The 21007-nt window shown below is 48.5% G+C and overlaps 1 protein-coding gene across 1 annotated transcript in view; it reads left to right on the top strand.

Moving 5' to 3' along the window:
- EPB41L5 (erythrocyte membrane protein band 4.1 like 5) overlaps positions 1-21007 on the top strand; it is a 1452967-nt gene that overhangs the window by 598913 nt on the left and 833047 nt on the right. The window contains exons 9-10 of the mRNA XM_086957110.1: positions 2483-2570; positions 3229-3317. Of these exons, the coding sequence (XP_086813236.1) occupies positions 2483-2570; positions 3229-3317 (177 nt within the window). The remainder of the gene's footprint in view (positions 1-2482; positions 2571-3228; positions 3318-21007) is intronic.

Raw genomic sequence — 21007 nt, 5'->3', positions numbered from 1 at the left:
ACCCCAAACGAACCAATGGCAACTAGCCAAATTCCAACTCAAACACCAACAACCCATTGTCCCAGTCAAGTCCCAAAACGGACAAGTCTGCAGAAAGTACCAAAAGTGGACGTCCGGCCACTCGCTTCCCCCGCTCCCCCCCGACCCTCCCTCCGACCCCCGAACCTGGCATCGAAGAAGCTGTGTCCATCTCCCCCCGGAGTGAGTCTAGGCCGTCAAGGCCACACCGTTCGAGGCGGCCGAGTCCCTGGCCGCTTCTCTCAGGGCACTGGCCATGTCCGCTCTGATGGTGGGCGAGTCAGGCCGCCCAGCGCTCGCCGCCGATCTCCTTCTCGCCGACCGCCGACGTCCTCCTCTATCCGAGCGCCTCCAGGTCGGTGTTGCTCCATCCTCTTCAGTAGCCGTAAGCCCCAAGACGCCGCAAACATCCTGCAAGGAGCGCAGCTGGTGCAGTACCCCGTTCCAACGAAATATCAAACGAAAGGGATGCCCCCAGGAGTACGGTGTCTCGTGCTCGTGCAGGAAATCGGTTGCAATCTTGAAGGACCTGCGCTTCTGCAATGTGATGGCAGACAGGTCCTGATACAGCGCCACAGGTCGCTCTCGGAACGTCAATGGTTGTTTCCTGCGGGCCTCGGACATGATGCGCTCCTTCATCGGAAAGTCAGGGAGGTAGGCCAAGATGTCCGGCGGAGGTGCCGCCGACTGTCGCTGTCGGCCGACTCTGTGGGCCCTGTCGATGCGGATCGGAAAGTCCGCGGCCTCTCCCAGAATCTCCCCGAACAAGTCCTGCAAATAGCCCACCAGGTCTGTCCCCTCATCTGCAGACGGTACACCCCGTACCCGTATATTATTCCTCCTCGACCTGTTCTCCAGGTCCTCGTTATGGGCTTGGAGTTCAACATGTTGCTCCCTGAGACGGAGAACGTCCTGTTGCAAATGGACAATCTTGTCGTCCCGACGTTGGGCCGCTGCCTCCACCGTCTCCATCCGCTCACCAAGGCCCATCACCTCCCTGCGGACCTCGCGTACTTCACTGGCCACCTCCTGCTTCAGCGTCTGGAAGTCTGCTTTAAGCGAGCTGAACAGGTCCTCCATGAAGGACCTCGTGACGGGGGGCTCACCCCCGGTCGGGTCCGCAGCGGCCCGGGAAGAGCTCGGAGACGGTTGCGCCCTGTCCCGTTGTTGCTGGGCCCTGCTAAGCATGTCCGGCAGGGTGCGATCCCCCTTCCTCGATCCTCCTTTTCCGGACATTCGTGTCCCGTACTCTGTTGCACTCAACTGAAGCAGGAACACTGGCTCCGGCCACCTCCGGTAGGCTCGGCCCTTGATGAGTTTCCAACGTTCGGTAGAGTCCCTCAAGAAGGAACTCCCGTCCAGATAGGGGACCTGCGCCACAGGTGACAAAATGGCGGGCCAGTCTAGTCACAGAGAGCCGTTCGGTGCTCAGCCAAGATCCCAACAGGGACCCCCGCTAGGGGAACCCCGGCTGGTGCGTTCCGCAGGAAGGGAGAGCTGTGCAAAAGCAGAGGTGTAGGAGACGACCTCAAGCGACATTGAAGGAGGGCTGCGCCGTCGTCGCCGTGAAGACAAGATGGCGGTTGGGCGGGGCCGGGTAGATCGTCCAGGCCCGGCGATGCCACCAGGGCCACTCCAGAAGCCAGGCATACGGAGGAAAGTTCTAACCAGAGCTGTCCAGCTAGAGAGGAGAAACAGTAGATCTGGCTCCGATCCTAAACATTGTCGCCAACTGGCCACGGGGCCGGGGCCTGCACCACATGAGAGGCCACCACCGCAAGTCCAAGCACCACCACGATCACACGGCAGGGTCCTCGCGCAGTGAAGTCACATAGCCATTATCCCACTGACGATCCCAGTCGAGCACCGGGGCGAGCTTCACTCCAGATCGCTAGACATCAGCACCAGGCCCCAGCCGAGGCATCCGGACAGCGCCCTGATCTGCTCCGCCTCCAAGGCGCTCCACCGTCCTGCAATCGGTCTTGTAGCGCGCTTCCACCGGAGCGATCGGGGCCAAAGTAGCATCAATGCGTGCCCCAAGGTCTCCGTCGCCCATCTCTCAGCCGCTGAGCTTCAGCGGGGGGAGAGAAGCTAACGAAAAAGGGCTCGGGCCTAGTCTGGCCGGAGGAGCTGCGGGAAGAAGCGTCCGCTCACCCCGCCATCTTGGCCACGCCCCTTATCTGAAATTTTAACAAAGAATGATCAGATTGTATTTTAATAAAAGAGTGTAAACGTTACATTTTCGTTTTTGGCCTGTTTCCAAAGAGTACATGTATGGATGAGATGTGATCAAAGTGAAAGTACCACATAAACTGTTGTCCAATAGTTAGTCCAGGGAGATTCCTCAGACTTACATTGTGGTTAATGTAGACCTGCTGCATGGTTGACACCCAAAATGAAAATTTTGATTTTTTTAGCCAATACTAGCATTACTTTGATTTGGAATTTTGTTTTTTGTTTTTAGAGGACAGATGCCTGAAGAAGCAGAAACTAACTACTTGAACAAAGCCAAATGGCTTGAAATGTATGGCGTGGACATGCATGTTGTGAAGGTGAGTATGCTTGAGGTGGCTAAAAGGGTAATTAAGATCACAAATGTAGTGGCCCCATAATTTTTTGTATTCACTCTTACTTTTTTAGCCCACTCAAAGTTGTTTTCTTTTTCTTTATGTATTGTTTTGATCAGTAATTGAACCCATGAATAATCACTGCTGTATTTTGTGTTAAAGGTTGATTGGGAGCACTTGCCTTATTCCTATCTTTGTGCAGCATAGATATACGGGCTGCTTATTCCATGGCTAGGGCATAAATGTGGTGACCTCTTGTGCCCTTTAGGAGAATCTTTTGTCAAAGGTAGCGATAGAAATTGTTACAAGGCTTCCCCTTTATATGGCTCATTGTATTCTGTATAGTTCATCAATGTGGCTGGGTGCTCTTTCCCTTCAAAAGACTACCTGTAAAGGTCTTATACTCTTGGAAAAAAATCAGGTAGCAGGAGGCTTATTGTTGAATCACTGTAGTAAAGCAGGAGATTGGGTAAATTAGATTTGGCCCATGCAGTAATAACGTTTCTAAATGTGTCCCACCCTCGCTAGAGCCCTAAAACAAAACATTGATTCGATCTGCTGTAGAAAGAATATTTTGCGAATTGATTGTGATCCTCTTAATGTAAGGAATGATGTAAATAATCTTGGAATCCTTATTTACTAGGCCCGAGACGGAAACGATTATCATCTGGGACTTACCCCAACAGGAGTGCTTGTTTTTGAAGGGGAGACAAAAATTGGATTATTTTTCTGGTAAGTGAAACTCACTTATTTGATAGCAGTTTATTCTGTGTATGGTAGTTATTGGGGCAAACAAAGCGAACACAAGTAGATTATGGACGGAGCAATTAAACTTTTCAGACACTCTCCCCCAATCACAAATTTGGGTTGAATTCATCATAATTCTTTAGCTCACTTCGCCAACCTGAAACCAGTCCCAGGATGCTTGTTTCCTGTCCAGGGAAGACCTTGTTAGCAGTTCAGGCTAGCCTGTTCCATGAGACTCAGGGTCAAGACTGATTTGCATATAGCTGGGACTGAACTGGGGTGGTAAAGTGAGCTAAAGATGGATGATTGATTCAACCTAGATTGGTGACTAAGGGGTGAGTGTCTGAAAAGTGTCAGCTCTCCGTCCATCTTGAGTTTGTTATGGTAGTTCTTTGTCATGTCTTCATACATTGGGGGTCATGTTTTGACAATCCTATTTTGGTGAAGCCTTCTTAAGTATTTAAAGTTTAAGTAGAACTATGACCTGTATAGAAATGTATTGGAGAAGAGTAAATATCTTTGACAGAATGTGGCTTGTTGGTTTCAGTTTTACATTTTCTGAAGGCCCAGCCTTTGTATTGCACTAAATTCTTAAGGGGCAACGTTTTGACATTCGATGACTTCTCAAGGTCTCGTGTTCTGGAGCTTTGCTAATATTCACCTCCAATAAACAACACATTTGGTGAAGTGTGTGGGTGAACATGCAACTAGGTTGTTAGCATGATACGATAAAGAGCTCACCCAGTGAGTATCTTAAGCCAAGATTCTGAAAAAATCAAACATCTCAAAAAATCAATGTCATGCGGATTTTTATTCAGGGGACAGTGTGATATATACTCCATTCTTGTATGCTATTCTGTTTCTCAAATGAAAAACGCATTATGTAGCCTTAATTTGTAACCTTAATTTGAGCATTGTTTTCAGAATTTCTAAAGGCACACTGAATCTACAAGTATGTGACACAGATACCCTATCCAGCTGATCCAGGTCTTTAAGAGTCCGGAGCAGTGTCCAGGCCCCCCCGCTATGCAACTCTACGGCTCTCCGTCGTCTCTAGGTAGCAATCCTAGTTCTCGTCAGGACTCTTATAATTTCCTCTCCGTGTTCCCTCTCAACTCCCAGGGAAAATGGACTCCATGACAGATATGCTAGACTCCTCTCATCCACCAGGACAAACACAACTAAACTTTGAGTAACCAAACCCCTTCCATATGCTGAACCCAAAGTTCAGGCTTTGCCTCAGGGCTGTCCTCCACTCTCTGCTCAGACTTCTTCTTCGATGTTCTTACTGTAAAGCAAAAGGTTAGAAAGCCTGCCCCAATACGTCTGCTTCCGTTGCCACTCCTACTGACCCCATTTCCCAAGGGCTAACCTTCGGCACCAATCTCCCTGTGTTAACCAGCATAATGTTTTAAGATCCAGGTGCAAGTCTTGGATCTATTCCACACCACTCAATCTTGGTCTTCCAGGATGGGCAGTCACACAAGCCCTCTACCCAGGAGCGGTCACATTTGGAACCTGCACCCTGACATCCTCCTAAAAAAAAAAAATGGGACTGGGTCCAAGAAGGCCTGCAGCCTGGCAAATGTTACCATGCATTTATGGACAAGGCTTTTTAAGCCCTCTTTATTGAGGCTTCAACACTTCTACAAGAGAATGAGGCTATTTTTTTTTTTCAGAACAGATTTTTATTTTGGTGTTGACAAATTGCACAACAAGCACAGCACCCCGGATATCGGAGGAGCTGTGAGCATCATAATGGCAATCACAGGAAAGCAATACGGTCAACAGTTCAATATAAAGAAATGCAACCAACTCCCCCCCCCGTCCTCCGCCCTCCCACTACCCCAGCCCAGAACCCCCCCCCCCCACCCCTGGCACAGCGTCGAAATAACATTCAAGTATAATGGCAAGAAGAAGCGTTTAGTGTGTGTGCCCTATGGCCCGGGCCCAGCATCCAAGAGTTCCTCCACAGGCCGATCAGGCGGCGGCTCCAGCCATAGTCCACGATAATCCGCCCATCGCTTCCAGATTTTATAATGTTTCCGGGGACAGCCCCTAGCTGCGAAGATCGGGCTTTCCAGGCCCATGTAGAAGTCTAACCCCCTTTTCCACACTCCTACCAGAGGGGCCCTAGGGTCCTTCCAGGCACGAGCAATGTCTCTCTTGGCCACAATAAGACCCAGTAATAGAGATGCCTTTTATAAATGTTTCCCCCTATCTGTTCCATAACATGAAGAAGACCCAGTGGGGACGAGCGGGGGAGCTCCCAACCCAGAACCTCAGATAGGCAGTCCCACACACCAGACCAAAACCTCTGCAATCCAGCACACGCCCATACAGTATGAAGGAAAGTGCCTACTTCTCTGCCACACCTCAAGCAATCCGGGGATCCAATCAGGCCCGCCTTCCACAATCTTTCCCTCATGTAGTAAGCCCTGTGGAGGTACTTAAACTGAATGAACCGCAGACGTACCGCTATGGCAGCTCCTCTCGGGGCCTCCAGTGCTTCCCTCCAGTCTTCCTCCTCCAATGGACCAACATCCCTTTCCCATTTATCACGTAAGCTATCTAGGGAGGTCGAGCAATGCGTCACTAGTGTCTGATATATAGTGGATATTTTTTTACTGTCTAGCTCCCCCATGAATACCTTGGCCTCCAGAGGGCTGAATTCCGGCAGGGAGTCCAAGCCCCTCAAGGTGGGTGTGATGGCGTGCCTAAGTTGCAGGTATTTAAAAAACTGCGTCTGGGGCATACCATATTCTTCACCTAGTTCCTGGAATGACTTCAGGGCAGTGCCCCTGACGACGTGTCCCAGGGCCGATATTCAAATTGCATCCCAGTCCCTAAACCCGGGGAGGGATGTCAATGAGGGCAAGAGCCCATTTCTCCAAAGAGGAGTCTCCCTTGTGAGTTTGTTCCACCACCCCATACGGCGAAGGGCGTCACGCCATATACGATATACAGTCTGTGTGACCATTGGGAGGTTTCGTCGCCTAGGCGCTGAGTAGAGTATAGTATGTAACGTGTCTGGGTCCATCAGATGCCTCTCCAAGGCATAGGCCGGATCGCTCCGGTCCCCATACCACCACTCATTTAAGATCAGAAGGTGGGAGGCTTGGCAATAGGACTGGATATCCGACGTCGCCAGGCCGCCACAGTATGTGAAGAGAAAACATGTGCGCAGCGCCACTCTCGCCACTCCCCCGGACCATAGAAACTGACTAAGCGTCGAGTTGACCTGTCTGAACCACTGCGGGGAAACTGGATATGGGTGGTTTTGTAGCTGGTACAACAGGCGCGGGAGGGCCGCCATCTTGAAAATGGCTGAGCGGCCATATACATTAAGAGGCATGCGGGACCAGGTGAGCATGTCCAAGCGTACACGTTCCCACACGGGCACAACATTACGCGACCAGGAGACACCGCCCAGATCAGTCAGAAACACACCCAGATACCGAAGGCCACCCGCCGCTGCCTGTAGTGTCTTCGCCCAGGGTCCTAGACCACCGCGCTCCCCCAACACCCACAGCACAGATTTCCGTTGGTTCAAATGGAGGCCTGATACCTCACCAAATATCCGCATTATGTCTAGGACTCGCAGCCCCGATCTGTTCAGGTCCGTAAGGAAGAAGAGGACATCGTCCGCATAAAGAGCAATTCTATCGGTGTGACCCGCCTGCCACTCGACACCCCGCATCTGAGCGTCAATTCTCACCCATGCTGCCAACGGCTCCATAGCCAGGGCAAATAAGTAGGGCGATAGGGGGCAGCCCTGTCTGGTGCCACGTCCTATAGGGAAGGGGGCAGATACCGCTCCAGCCACCCTCACCGACGCAGTCAAGTCAGTATACAGCAAATATAGGTATGATAGGAAGCAGGGCCCAAGGTTTAGACGAGACAGCAGTGCGCGAAGATAGACCCAGCTCACTGAATCAAAGGCTTTATCTATGTCGGCCAGTAAGAGTGCCGCAGGAATACCCGCCGCACGGGCCGCCTCCACCACTACCTGGGCGCGCCTGATATTATGCCGCGATGCCCTATGAGGCATAAAGCCAGCTTGGTCAGGGTGTACAAGGTTGGTTATGTACGGGAGAAGACGATTGGCCAGCGCCTTCACTAAGATTTTGGACTCGGTGTTTAAAAGCGATATTGGTCTATAAGATTCAGGCAGGTCAGGAGGCCTACCGGGCTTGCAAAATACCACTATCTCCGCATGCCGCCAGTCCCTCGGGAGCTGGCCCTTCTCCCTGGCTGCCTCCAGAGCCCTACCGTAATGTGCACCGAGTTGAAGATGGAACTTCTTAAAGAATTCACTGGGAAACCTGTTCGGTCCCGGGGCCTTGCCCGCATTCAATTCCCCGAGGGCTGTACCCAGCTCCTCAGCCGACAGCGGAAGGTCGAGACTATCACGTGCCTCGTCCGAAACCGCTCGCGGCGGGAGGTCAGCAAGAAATGTATCTATGTCTTCCGCTTGGAGAAGTTCCCGGGGGGCATATTGGGCCGCGTAATACTGTGCAAACCTGGCCGCCAGAGCCGCCGGGGCTGTCATGGGTGTACCTTCCTCGTCTCGTAGGCACGGCAGTGTCTGAGGGTGAAAAGTGCTCTGGCAGAGCCTATACAGCATAGAACTGGACTTATCACCCCATTGGTAGATCCTACTTTGAGTCGCCAGCCACAACTGCCTGGCTTCATCCAGCTGTAGGGAGGCGTAAGTTTGCTGCAATAGCAGTAGTTGACCCACATCCTCCTCACTCCCGTCGTCCTGGCAACATGCCTCCTGGGCGCGGACCCAGGTCAGCCGCCTGCGCTAAATCCTCCCCGCGTGCCCTACGGGCAGCCGCACACCACGCAATATCCACCCCTCGGAGCGTAGGTTTCATGGCTTCCCAGAGAGTCATGGCATCTGTCAGGGTGATCATTATCGTTCCAGTAGTGTGCAATCGCTTCCCTCATGTGCTGTTGATAGGGTTCCTGCTGCAGATGCCACGTGGAGAGTCGCCACCTAAACGGCTATCTCCGTCTATCTAAGAGTAAGTCCATTGCAACCGGGGAGTGGTCCGACAGACCTCGGGGCAAGATAGATGTGGAACCCACCCTCCCAACCCAAGCATGGGGAACAAATAGGTAATCAATCCTAGAGAAGGACTTATGTACTGCCGAGACATACGTGTATTCCCGACTCTGGGCGTGTTGGTGGCGCCACACGTCCACCCACCCCATCCCCCTCACAAGAATGAGGCTATTTGTGATCTAGCTAAAGCAACTGCTCCTCCACTGAAGTCTGCCCATCCTGGCTGTGAGTACAAAGTCCCTATGCAGACTCAGGGGTCATACAGGAAGCAATTCTTTGAGCCAACAGTCTCAAAGTCTTTGACCAAAAGGCAGTCCAGTTTCTAATGCATGTTCCCCCTTGCAGATTACTCTTTTTCCAAGTACCACTCTAGATCCAGCATTTGTTTGGGTCAACAGCAAGTCATTATTTCCATGAGACACTGCATGCTGCGGATCAGAGTGGTCCGTCTCTGGAGGTGACGGACAGCCACATCAGGCACCACAGAATGTCCGTTTCTTTATTTCAGATTTTATTTTTTCATCCCCCCGCTCTGTTTTGGGGAGTTCCAGATTTTTCAGTCTTCGAGACAGTACAAATATCAGATGATGGTTATGACTGAGATAACTGTGGTTGGTTTAACAGTGGGAGGGTTTCAGTACAAAACTAACCCTCCCTCAGGGGTACAATTCATAACAGAAACCAATTTGTTTACACGCAATCAAAATCTATAGTGAATTGGTAAAAGAAGTGTTTGTCTTAAAGTCAATATATAAGCAGTATAACATTGTAGGGTGATCTGTGCGCAGCGTAAATGTGCTCTTGCTGACGGTGAGTGGCTTGCGTGACTATATAAAATGTTGATTAATTGATAATTAGTTGTTCCAGTCTGTCCATCCTGAATTGTACATTTGTTTGGACTGAGCAGCCTTCGGAATCCTTTAATAATAATCATACATGAGTAAGAGATCAGTAGGCAGGGTATTAACAGCTAAATGTTCCTTAAGCTTTATATTACTTATGTTGGCCTGGCCTGTTCAGTTTTTCACTGTATAATGTTTCACTTCAAGTTCTGTGAAGTTGCCTACTAAGGCCATGCTGTCTATTATATTAAATACATGAACAATCATACCATTTCTGCATATATTATTCATTGTATGACCTAAACTGCTCAAGACATCATTTTTGTTGGGTCCTGACAATGACTAATACTGCCCAGTATCCAGTTTGTAATTTGCATTTTAGACATATATTGGCATATATAAATCTGCACAAACCAAAACCAGCTATACGACATTGGAAGCGTTAGTGCACTGCTGGTGAGCAGTTGATGTGCACAAGGAAAGAGGTAAGAGTGCCTGTGGGCAGATGTTTATGCCTCTAGGGGGCCAGCTGCAGCTACATTATTTTTATTGATTTAGCACTCATTTATGCTTTTGTAGACTCATTCCAGTGGATGCAATATCTGGCAGAGTTATCAAAATTTCCAGAAAATGTGATCATTTGATTAATAAGGAAACAAGTGGTGGGCGAAAGGAGGAATTGATAGAGCTAGCTCTTACAGTGTCATCTCAAGTGACAATGAAAGTAATACTGAACAGGTTGAGGTTACCTCTGATTCTGGAAGCAACTGTTTTTTATTAGAAATGAGGCGAATCAGAATAGGGGACCGGGAGGTCAATACTCGTACGCCAAGAACAGGAAAACCAGATGACGAAAGAGATCCAAGTGATCAGTCAAGCGACAGAGCAGGCATGTGTACCAGGTCATGGACCAAGAGGAAGTAATGAGTACTAAGACTGATCAGGAACATATGAATGTTAATGTGATCAATCTGTCCAATCTACTGTTAACTAATGAAATGATTACAGTGTTGCAGAAAGGTTTTGGGTTTTGTCCGTCTACTGTGGGAAAAAATTAACAATTGAAGGTTGACTTGTACAAGTTTGTTAGAAAACTTAAATTGAAAAGGCATTTTCTTACACATCATACTAGATCGGATGAAATTCTGGCCAAATGGCAGCCTTGATACAGGACTAGACAACCTCCTGCTGTCCTGTGACAGCGTGGGGCTTCACCAATTGGTCAAGCAACCCACCCACTCTGCAGGTAATCGACTCGACCTTATTTTCTCGAGTCCCGATCTATTACATGTAGGCGACATCTTACCCATGAGCTGGACGGACCACTCACTGATCAAACTCTACATCATCAGCACCACAATAAGAAAGCCCGACAAAAACGTGCTACCAGAATTTACATATCGAAATTGGAAAGCCCTAGAAAAACTTAGCTCCACCACCAAAGTCTTCGAGGTGGAAGAGAGTTTCTCTCCTACCAGCTCGGTTGAAAACAACTATAGATCTTTCAGCTCGAGGATAACATCCATCACGGACTCTATTGCCCCATTAAAACACTGTAAACCCAAAGGCAGAGCACCTGCTCCTTGGTACAATGACTCCCTGAAAACCCTCAAATCAGCTTGTAAACAGGCGGAGAGGAAGTGGAGACATGGATATTGTGATAACAATAAAACCCTCTGGAAAAACAAGCTCCATGAATATAAATCTGCTATTGCTGAGAGCAAATCGACCTACTACTGCTCCACAATAGTTAACGCAGCCAACAGTTCAAAAAGCATATTCCAGATCCTGGACAACATCACACACCCTGACTGCGCCAAGAAAACTATCACCCCATCTCAGTCCCTCTGTGACAATCTCGCACAGTTCTTCTCGGACAAAATCGAGACCATCATCATCAACTTGGCAACTCCCCCATCACAAAACACTATAACCTCCCCCGGAGCTGTTTCCGCTAATCTTGATCCTCCAAGTCTAGTATGTCCTCTGAGGGAAAGTCTCTTGACCTTTCCCCAGATCCCCGAAGCAGAATTTGAGAGATTGGCACTGGGCATTACCTCGGGTTCCCCCCTTGACCCATTGCCCCCCAAAACCTGGAAAGCATGCGGGAACGAGCTATTTCACACCCTTCGGAGGATCTGTAATCAATCTCTCCGCTGCGGACTCGTTCCCAACCCCTGGAAACAAGCTCTCATCACCCCGCTACTGAAAAAACCATCTCTGAATCCAGAATGCCTCTCTAATTTTCGACCCATATCACTTCTGCCCTTTCCGGCGAAAGTGGTGGAACGATGGGTCAGCACCTGCTTGTCAACACACCTTGAGCAGAATTACGCTCTGGACGACTTCCAATTCGGATTTCGTCCAGCCCACGGCACCGAAACAGCTGTTCTTACTGCCATGGAAGAACTTCGAGTGCGGGCAGACAGGGGCCAAGCCGTGGCCCTGATCCTATTGGACCTGTCTGCCGCATTCGATACGGTCAACCATGTAATCCTGCTAAAGAGGTTGAGAGAGGCGGGGGTTGACGGCACTGCCCTGCTCTGGTTTCACTCTTTTCTCAAAGATAGGAAACAGGCTGTATACCTCCCCCCTTTTTCAATCAGCCTTCTCCCCAGTCCCCCACGGTGTACCCCAGGGCTCTTCTATCAGTCCGATCCTTTTTAATGTTTACCTCAAGCCTCTGGTCACATTAATCAAAAGCCACAATATGACTACAGTAAACTATGCGGACGACACCCAGCTCATTTTCTCTTGGGAGGGGGAAGACTCCATCCCCATGGATGCCTTCCACGACTGCTTAAGGGACACTGCTGGCTGGTTACACCGTAACTCCCTCCAATTCAACTCCTCGAAAACCAAGGTTTTGTTCTGTCCTGCGAGCCGAATCTCTCGCCTTCTGCCTGTGGAGTTCTGGCCCCCGGAAAACTCAAACAATCCGCCACCCGTCACCAGTGTTCGCAATCTCGGCGTCATGCTAAACAACAAACAGCATGGAAACGCAGGTAACGAGAACAGTCGCCACCTGCTCGGCCCTTATGCGTTCACTTCGTAAAATCCTGCCTTTACTACCACCTCAGGCCCGAGCATTGATAGTCAGGTGCACTATTCTCAGTCACCTTGACTATTGCAACGTCCTCCTGCTCGAATCTCCCATGGTACTGCTGGACAGACTCCAACGAGTCCAATCGGCAGCAGCTAAATTGGCCCTTGGATGGACCAGGAGATCCTCGGCCACTGCTGCCTTAGCCGAGCTACACTGGCTCCCCTTGAAGCAACGAATAGCCTTCAAGGCTCTCTGCCTGGTCTTCAAGGCACTACACGGATTAGGACCAAGACCCCTACAACAAATGTTTACTTGGTACATCCCAACCAGAACTCTACGATCCGCAACCGCCTGCCTTGTGATAGTGCCCAGGTTTAAGAAGGCCAGGATCGGGGGAAGATCTTTTAGAGTAGCTGCGGCTAAGCTGTGGAATAGCCTGCCTGCCGACATTCGCCAAATTCCACAGCTCCTACCTTTTAGGAAACAAATAAAAACATGGCTCTTCCCCTAGCTTTCCCCTGCCACTTCCATCCCCCATAATCACTCCCTTCGCCTGTAAATTAGGAGTAAGCTTCTTAGCGCCAGGATACCTGCCAGGTGACAGCCGCGCTCTACAAATGTTTTAAATAAATAAATGAGTAGATCAATATCATTTAGCACTATGTCAATACAAAACTCGGTAGATACTGCATTATTGTTATCACTGGATCCTGAAGAAGGTACCCCTTTGGATGAAAAAGGTTTCTTACATCAAATGGGTATTGATATTGGCCATACAAAGGAGAGTGGGTTAATACCAAAATCAAAATGCACCCCTAATCTCCCATCAGATAATTGTTGTGCTGTGTTTTTCAAGAATGTTTGTGATGACCTGGATTGTGTCAACCAATAAGATTAGAGGCAGACACAGAGGGGCATACAATCTTACTGAACAGGAGAGACGAGCACTAATACTTTTGAAACAGGATGAGAATCTGATTATCAGGGAGGGGGACAAAGGCGGCTGTATAGTAGTTATGAACAGGTCTGACTATAATAATGAAATATATTCACAGCTTGCGAACACAGCAAGTTATACAGCCTTGGATGAAAATCTGATAGCACGTATCACAAGAACAGTCGATAAGGACCTCAGAAATTGGTATGAGGCAGGGCTGCTTTCTCTTGAAGAATACACATACTTAAAAATTGACAGACCAAAATTTCCATGTTTATATACCTTACCAAAGATTCTTAAATCTACCCCCTTTCCATCTGCCAAGCCAATAGTGTCTGGTATAGGGGGACCCAATGAACACCTGTCCCATTTTGTGGATACTCTTTTGAAACCCTTAGTACCACAATTACCATCATATATAAGGGATATGAAGCATGTTTTAAACATGATCAATGATTTATTGTGGGATGATGAGATGATTCTAGTCACATTGGATGTCGTATCCGTATATACGAATATTACCCCTGAGTTTGGAATGACTGCAACCAAACATTTTCTACATAAAAGACCTGTAGAATTATTGTTACACAGACTTGATCATGAAAATGATTGAGAGTATTGCACCGTGGTTCGAGGGCACCGCTCGTAAGTCACCCAACGCGCTGCCCTTATCCCGCACCACAGCCTTGGCCTACCGACGCTGGCGCCATCGACTACCGTTCATCAGCCGACGACAGCGCTTCAGCAACGACTATGCCGCCTCTTGCACCGTGACCTGCTAGCACCGTGGCGAGCACCGCCTCCATTTTGCACCGCGAACCTAGTCTCACTGACAACGCCATCTGACGCTGTCACCAAGCCGCTGCTCGTACCGCGAACTGGGGGCACCACACGTGGCACCGCTGCACTTTGCGCCGCAGCACTCGATGCCTGCCAGCGCTCCTGATTCTATCGGAGAGGAGCTCGACCCGCAACAAGAGAGATTTTAAGGGCCTCAACGCCCTGCATTTCTCACATGTTTTAAAGGAAACAAAAGGTCCACAGCATAAAGGAATAAGTACAAGAAAATATTATATAGACCACAATAGGCTACTATATACTTCAATCCCTAGTCCAGCCGGACAGGGAATTTAATAATCAAACAAATCATTCAGGGTACGAATACATATTAACAAGGCATTGTAATTACAGTAGGGCACAGTCCTGTGCCGTACAGGAGAAGCAAAAGTGAGAGTAGTAGAGTGAAGAAATATCAGGCAAACAAGGTGAGCTATCAGGCCACTGCTTTGAATCAAAATTGACAGTGTATCCTGGAGTAAAACATACATACAACAATATAATAGGGTGAGACATATGTCTATAGTCATAAGTAATATACTTGGCAATTGAGAGGTTGTTTGTTGATGTAATATTGTGTGACAGGGTCTATGTCCTTTTAGTACTGTACATACCCCTTCCCTGTTAAGATTATAGGGGTACCTTCCTCCCTTTGTTGGCTTAACGTGTATACAAATATTGGCTATTTTTCTAAACTGGGGTGGTGTCCTTTTGTAGTACGTACACTCTATTACTGTTGGTTATGTATAAATGCTTAACACACTGCCTTAGGATAAGCCTGACTGCTCGTGCCAAGGTACCAAGGGGGTGAGCAGGGGTTATTTTAGGAGTGTAAGTTCCTTATCCTGACTAGAGTGGTGGACGCAAGACTCAGCTAGCCCGAAATCCCATTTCTAACACCGATACAGAGCGCTTTCGAAACACACAAGTTCGCCATGCACTGCATTCACTTCTTCCAAAGGGCTCCTCCCCTCCTGAATCCTCCCCGTTGGAAGATAGAGCGCTGGACGGTCACTTAACCGAGAAAACTATATCATTATATATAAGAAATTGATAAACAACATGGCAGAACCCCTCCAACTATTGTGGGACAAATGGGTATCGAATTGGACGAGGAAGAATGGCAGGAGGCAGTGTCTTCCCAGAGAGTAGTTGCAATCCCAGCACGACTTAAGCTTGTTCAACTCAAAATCCTCCACAGAGTATATGTCCCAGGGCCCCGACTGGTACAGATGGGGAGGACTGAGGGGGGAGAGTGTAGGAGATGGTGCGGCCATTTAGGCACATTCATGCTCATAATTTGGGAATCCAAATACATACAATCCTATTGGCGAAAAATACACTTCATAATAAGTGAAGTACTCAGTCGTCCTTTGCCCAGAGACACGTAGGTGCCTCCTGAATATATAGGAACATACTGATCTGAATACTCATCAAACACAGTGGGCTACACTGGAATTAATGTTGGCAAAAAGGAACATTGCACAACTGTGGGGAGTGGCGCAATCACCCACAGTAGAGGCCTGGAAAAAAGACCTTGATTGGTGCAGGCACAGAGAAAAAACTGTCTACTCGGCCCTGGATTGTCCAAACAAATGGTCCTGAATATGGAGCCCGTGGAACTCATACAGAGGGGATATATGATGGCGCCCAGGATCTGGAATGCACTGCCCCCAGAAGCTAGACTGAATCCCTCTACTGCATCTTTCAAAAAAAGTGAAATCTCTCCTCCTGGCTAAATTCACATGAGCTATGTGTATAAGTGTTTATACCATTCTTAATTATACAGAACAATATGTTTTATATATACCGTTTTGTTTCCTATATTTACACTGTAAAGCGCTCTGATACCCGCAAGGTTCCTGTTCGCGCTATATAGAACCTTCAAAATCGATAAAATAAAAACTTTTCATTGATGAAATATTTACACTTATTAGGCAAACTTTTTGGGCTTCGAAATAAACACCACAAAACATGGAAATGGGACAGAAGAAAGTGTCCCTCCTTCGTACTGTAAACAGGAGAGTTAAATCCATCTTTAACTGACATACATATGTTCCATAAAAGCGACTTATGGGAGCCGTAAATGGAGTTGGTGGTGAGAAAGCCCCCTAACCTTTTTAGGTCTCGCGCCTAGCTTTGCACTGCACAGCAGTGCTTGCGCAGCTCGAGACATTTAGTAGGTGAAAAATGGGGATTTGGAGCGGACCTAGGATTGACACACGCACGACCATGTGCCTTTCCTTCTGTTGCACGTTATTGGCCTTTGCTTGCGTGTTTTTTTTAAAGCCAGCACGCAATAGGTTAAAGGCAGGGGCATTGCTCCGACCGTGGCCTATTGATGTCTATTACGCGCTTGGTGCGCATAATAGACGCCAATAGGCCATGTGGTTTCAATTATCGTGCCCAGACACAGGCGTGATAATTGAAAGCACATGGGTTGCAGTGGCGCGTGCGCACCACTCTTTGTGCTTGCGAGAGCAGCTAGCTTCACTTCTGCAGGTAGTTTTCGTCCCTTTTCCACCTTTGTCAGTTTCCTATGTTTCTCTTTCCTCTTCCTGTCTGTCTCGTTTGCTGCATGTTTAAGTACTATGATGGAAAACAAGCCCCCCTCACAAAAATAAGTGCACTTGCATATCCTGTGCAACCAGCGGTACAAATTAAGCACAGGGGTCACCGCTGCTGCCTCGTTATGGCTCACTAGGTTAGGTGTGACTTCCCCTGTACCTGTGGGCGTGGAATTGCTTCGGTACCAGGCCTACATACAACTCGACTGTACATAATCGTGTCACGCCTCCGTGTTCTGCCAGAGTGCTGCGAAGTGGTTCTGGGCGGCGTTCTGGCACTACATGGAGCAGCGAATGAAAACTAATAGTTTCACAAACTGTTCTCGGTCTGGCCGCGAACGCCCCTGCTCTGGTGCTGCTGGGCCTCGTCTCCTTCCACTTTCCCTGTTTGTTTCTCTGCCGAGTCCCGGTCTGGCGGTAATGGCCTTGCCGGCACATCTGAGTCCCATAATGGCTTAAGGATATGATTTCTCTCCTCCTCTGCTGCACAAACATCCGTTGCTGTACCTCTGTCTGCCACCTCCTCCCATCCCCGCCCAGACTGTCCGTAAGGCCCTTCTTTCCCAAAAGTTACATGGCTCGATGATGGGAAGGCGCAGCACATGTGTATTATTGTATGTTCCCTGGCCCGGCTGCCGGGAACCAAGCCCTGCTCAGCGGAGCCTCTCCTGAGGCCGCCCATCTCCAGTGTACGGTAGTGCTGAGAGCCGCAGCCGGGAGGGCTCAGAGGGCCTGCGGGCAGCCGCCATGCCGGACGAGACCCGGTCCTGATCGAGACTCAGAAACAAAGTATGTAACATAGGGACGCACGTTGGTGCAGCGACACCGGGTCCTGGCGTTCGCGGTGGCCGTGACGCTGCGGTGAGGTGCAGCGTCACCAAGGCCCGGGTCTGTTGTTGGCCCATGACGCAGCGGTGAAGCTTCGGTTGTGCAGCAGGTGCAGCGCCCCCGTGTACCAGTTGGGTGTGGGGCTAATGACGCAATGCGTATCTATTGCTGATGCAGCAGGTGCAGCGCCACGGGCCCTGGTGTGTGGGGGACCGAGACACAGTGATGTAGCGATTGTTGGTGCAGCAGGTGCAGTGCCACCGGGGGCAGGTATGCGAGGGGCCTGTGACACAGTGGCGTAGCCATCATTGGTGCAGCAGGTCCAGTGGCAACGTGGTGGAGGCGTGTGAATGCCCCATGATTCAGGGGTGCAGCTTTCTTTGATGCAACTAGTCCAGAGCATGAGACAATACTCTGGATGAGACCCCTAGAAAAGGGAAATGTCTCCAGTACTGGACAACAGGACCAGAGTAGGCATTCCCAGAACTGAGCAAAGTAACGTGATGAAGCCTTCAACAGAGGGCACAAAGTGACAAGAGAAACAACCAGAATGGTACACAATATTCTTGATGAGGCCTGCAGAATGAGACACTACTCCTGATTTAGGTTCGCACCTGGACGACATAGGCTATGGAATTAGGCACCATACTGCAGACACAGGCTCAGGCCTGGACACAATACTCCAGATGTATGCTTCAGAACTGAGCACAATACTCTAGATAGAGGTCCCAAAATTGGGCCTTTTGCTACAGACGTAGGCTCCAGAAGCATGAACATACTCCTGATATAGGTTCCTTATCTAGACTGAATACTCCAGATGCACTTTCCTGAATGAGTTGAAATATTCCAGATTTAGGTTCCTGATCTGGAATCAATACTCTAAATGTAGATTCCAAGTGGAATAAAATACCCCAGATGTAGGGTCCAAACCGAGACAACAGTCCATTTGGGGGCATCAGGCCAAGACAATCTTCCAGTTGAGGCCTCCATAACAGGAACAATGTTCCAGGTGAGACTCTCAGACATCAACACAATAGTCTAGATGAAGTGCGGCCACCAAGCGCCAGGGAGGCCTCAGAAGTGAAGGTAATGCCGGATGAGGGTCCCAGAACAGGACCGAATGCTCCATAACTATCCCACCTGGGCAGGTTTCTTCCGTTGATCCCTCAGGAAAGGGATAATCAGTGCGGGTGCCGGGAACAAAGGGGATTAAGCCAGATCCCGTGTCGGGCAGCTATTTATTTGGATCTGGGATCTGTTTGGCCCCAGTGAAATATGCTGATTTTTTTTTCCCTGTGTAATTTGCCAACCCCAGGACACAATTAAACAACCTCCATAAGTTGTCTGCTTTCTGTTCGGAGTAGCAATGTGCAGGCCAGGAGGGGCTTTCTTATTTCAAATTCCAGCAGGGTCTGAAACAAAGGATGAACGCGAAGGGCCAAAAGCCTTACTTTTGCTCAAATATAATCCAGCCTGGGAGCTATGTGGAGCCTAACACCTAGACGGCAATGTAAGAAAGTGTAAACAAAGGCACACAACTTGTTATCACTTCACAAAGATTGAAGAGAAAAGTTGGATGCAAGCTTCTGACTTTGGTCTGTTGATTTTAAAGCTCTCTGCATTGCCCACAAGATAAAGCAGGCTCCGGGTTCTCATACCCTGAGTCCTCCTATAGTACCATACAGCAATGCACGCAAGCTGAGATCAAACAACCTTTTTCTTCTGGCAGTTCTCAGAAATCCAAGGGCCAGAAGTGGAGGGCGTTCTTTAGCTTGTCAGGTTTCCAAGCTCTGTATTTCCCTCTATCCATCTCAGGGCCAATGGCACCCTGCTCAGTTTTAGAAAATAATTAATAAAAACCGACTTGTTTACATAACTTACTGCCTTCTGTACTGCTTGCAATCTTTTGTCTGCGCAGGGAAGCCTGTATCCGGGTAGCTTCGAGCTTTACAAGAAACCGCATAATAACAATAATCCCTATGGACAAGAGATAAGCATGCACTGTAAGAATATAAAATGTATGGAACTGCACTAAGTATTTACATGAATACATTTAAATAGCACTTGCTCAAAAAACTATTTTTTTCTCAACTTTTTATTGACAGTTGAATAAAAGACAGCTAAATAGGATAGCGGTGCAATGTCAGTTCAATAGATAGGCTTAACATCGTGACACTCGATATACCAGACTAGACCATCCTCCACCCACCAACTCAGGCAACATTTGTGATGGACACAGGTGGACAGGAAGGCCCCACCAGATCAGAAGAACCACAATCATTGCAAATATTGCCCCTGTTTCATGTCCCCCAGATTTTCGTCCACTTTCGGGGACAACCACGTCCTTCATAAACCACCCTCTCAGCCACATACACTAATCCATATCACGTTTCCAGTCCCCCAACTGGGGTGGCTGCTCTGCGCCACAATCTATTCATATTACCGTTGGCAAGCATTAGTCCCAAGGCGGTTATCGAGCCCCCAGTCACGTCACACTTACATGCTACCACTGCTGCCCAAAAGCTTTGTAATTCAGAGCATTCTCACACAATATGATAGAACGTGCCTATTTGCACACACCCATGCCGATAACTCTTTCCTCACTCTACCCATCTTAACCTGTTTAGTCTGGGCATAGTAGGATCAATGTAGTAATTTTATCTGAGCCAATCTGAAAACTGCCTATATGGCCACCTCCCTCGGGGAGGCCAGAGCTTCTGTCCACTGATCTTCCAGCTCTTCAAGGTCATGAACCCATTGTTGTCTCAAGTGCTGCAAGGCATCAGGTGTGTTGTTGAGTAACTTTTTATATGTCAGGGCTGTAGCTTTTTGTGGCATGTATTCATCTAATAGACTATCTTCTAGGGGCAAAGCCTCGTGGAGCTCCACTCCTTTCGGCAATACTGCCCTAGCCCCCAGTCTCTCGCCGAGCCCCCAGGGCCAGCCTCTCGCCGAGCCCCCAGGGCCAGCCTCTCGCCGAGCCCCCAGGGCCAGCCTCTCGCCGAGCCCCCAGTTTCAGCTTTTGCTCATTTACCCACTCTTTTCAAATGCTTTAAAACTAATTTGAGAACTACATCTAAGATACATTTTAGCTTTGCACTAAAGCTGCTTGATTTATATGGGGAACATTCAGTTAAAACAGCTGTTTAGCTAGGATGTAAGGTATTACTTCTCACTAAAGAGACGGAATTGTGATATTCATGTGCTGAATGCAGCCGTGGGCTTTCTGAATCAATGTAAATAATTGCAGTGTATAGTACCTAGTGTTATATATGCGATTTGTTTTCAACTAGTAATTACCATCAGATCATTGTGTTCTGTCTCACTCTAATACCTGTTTAAAACAACAAGCATTTGCAATGCAAGAAGGCTGAAATCACTGAAAGTTTGAGCTATTGGTGTTCCTTTATTATTGTCACGCCAATAGCTCAAACTCTCAGTAATGCGAGACCTATTGCATTGCAAATGCTTGTTTAGATTAATCTTTACCGAGAATGCTTGGTAAGTTCCCAGTCCCCTTACTAATATACAATGCTTATGATCA

This window comes from Lissotriton vulgaris, chromosome 2_1 (genome assembly GCF_964263255.1).
Source record: "Lissotriton vulgaris chromosome 2_1, aLisVul1.2, whole genome shotgun sequence".
Classification (NCBI taxonomy): Eukaryota; Metazoa; Chordata; class Amphibia; order Caudata; family Salamandridae; genus Lissotriton; species Lissotriton vulgaris.
The sequence above is the reverse complement of the archived record's forward strand: the minus strand, read 5'-3'. Positions and strand labels throughout refer to the sequence as shown.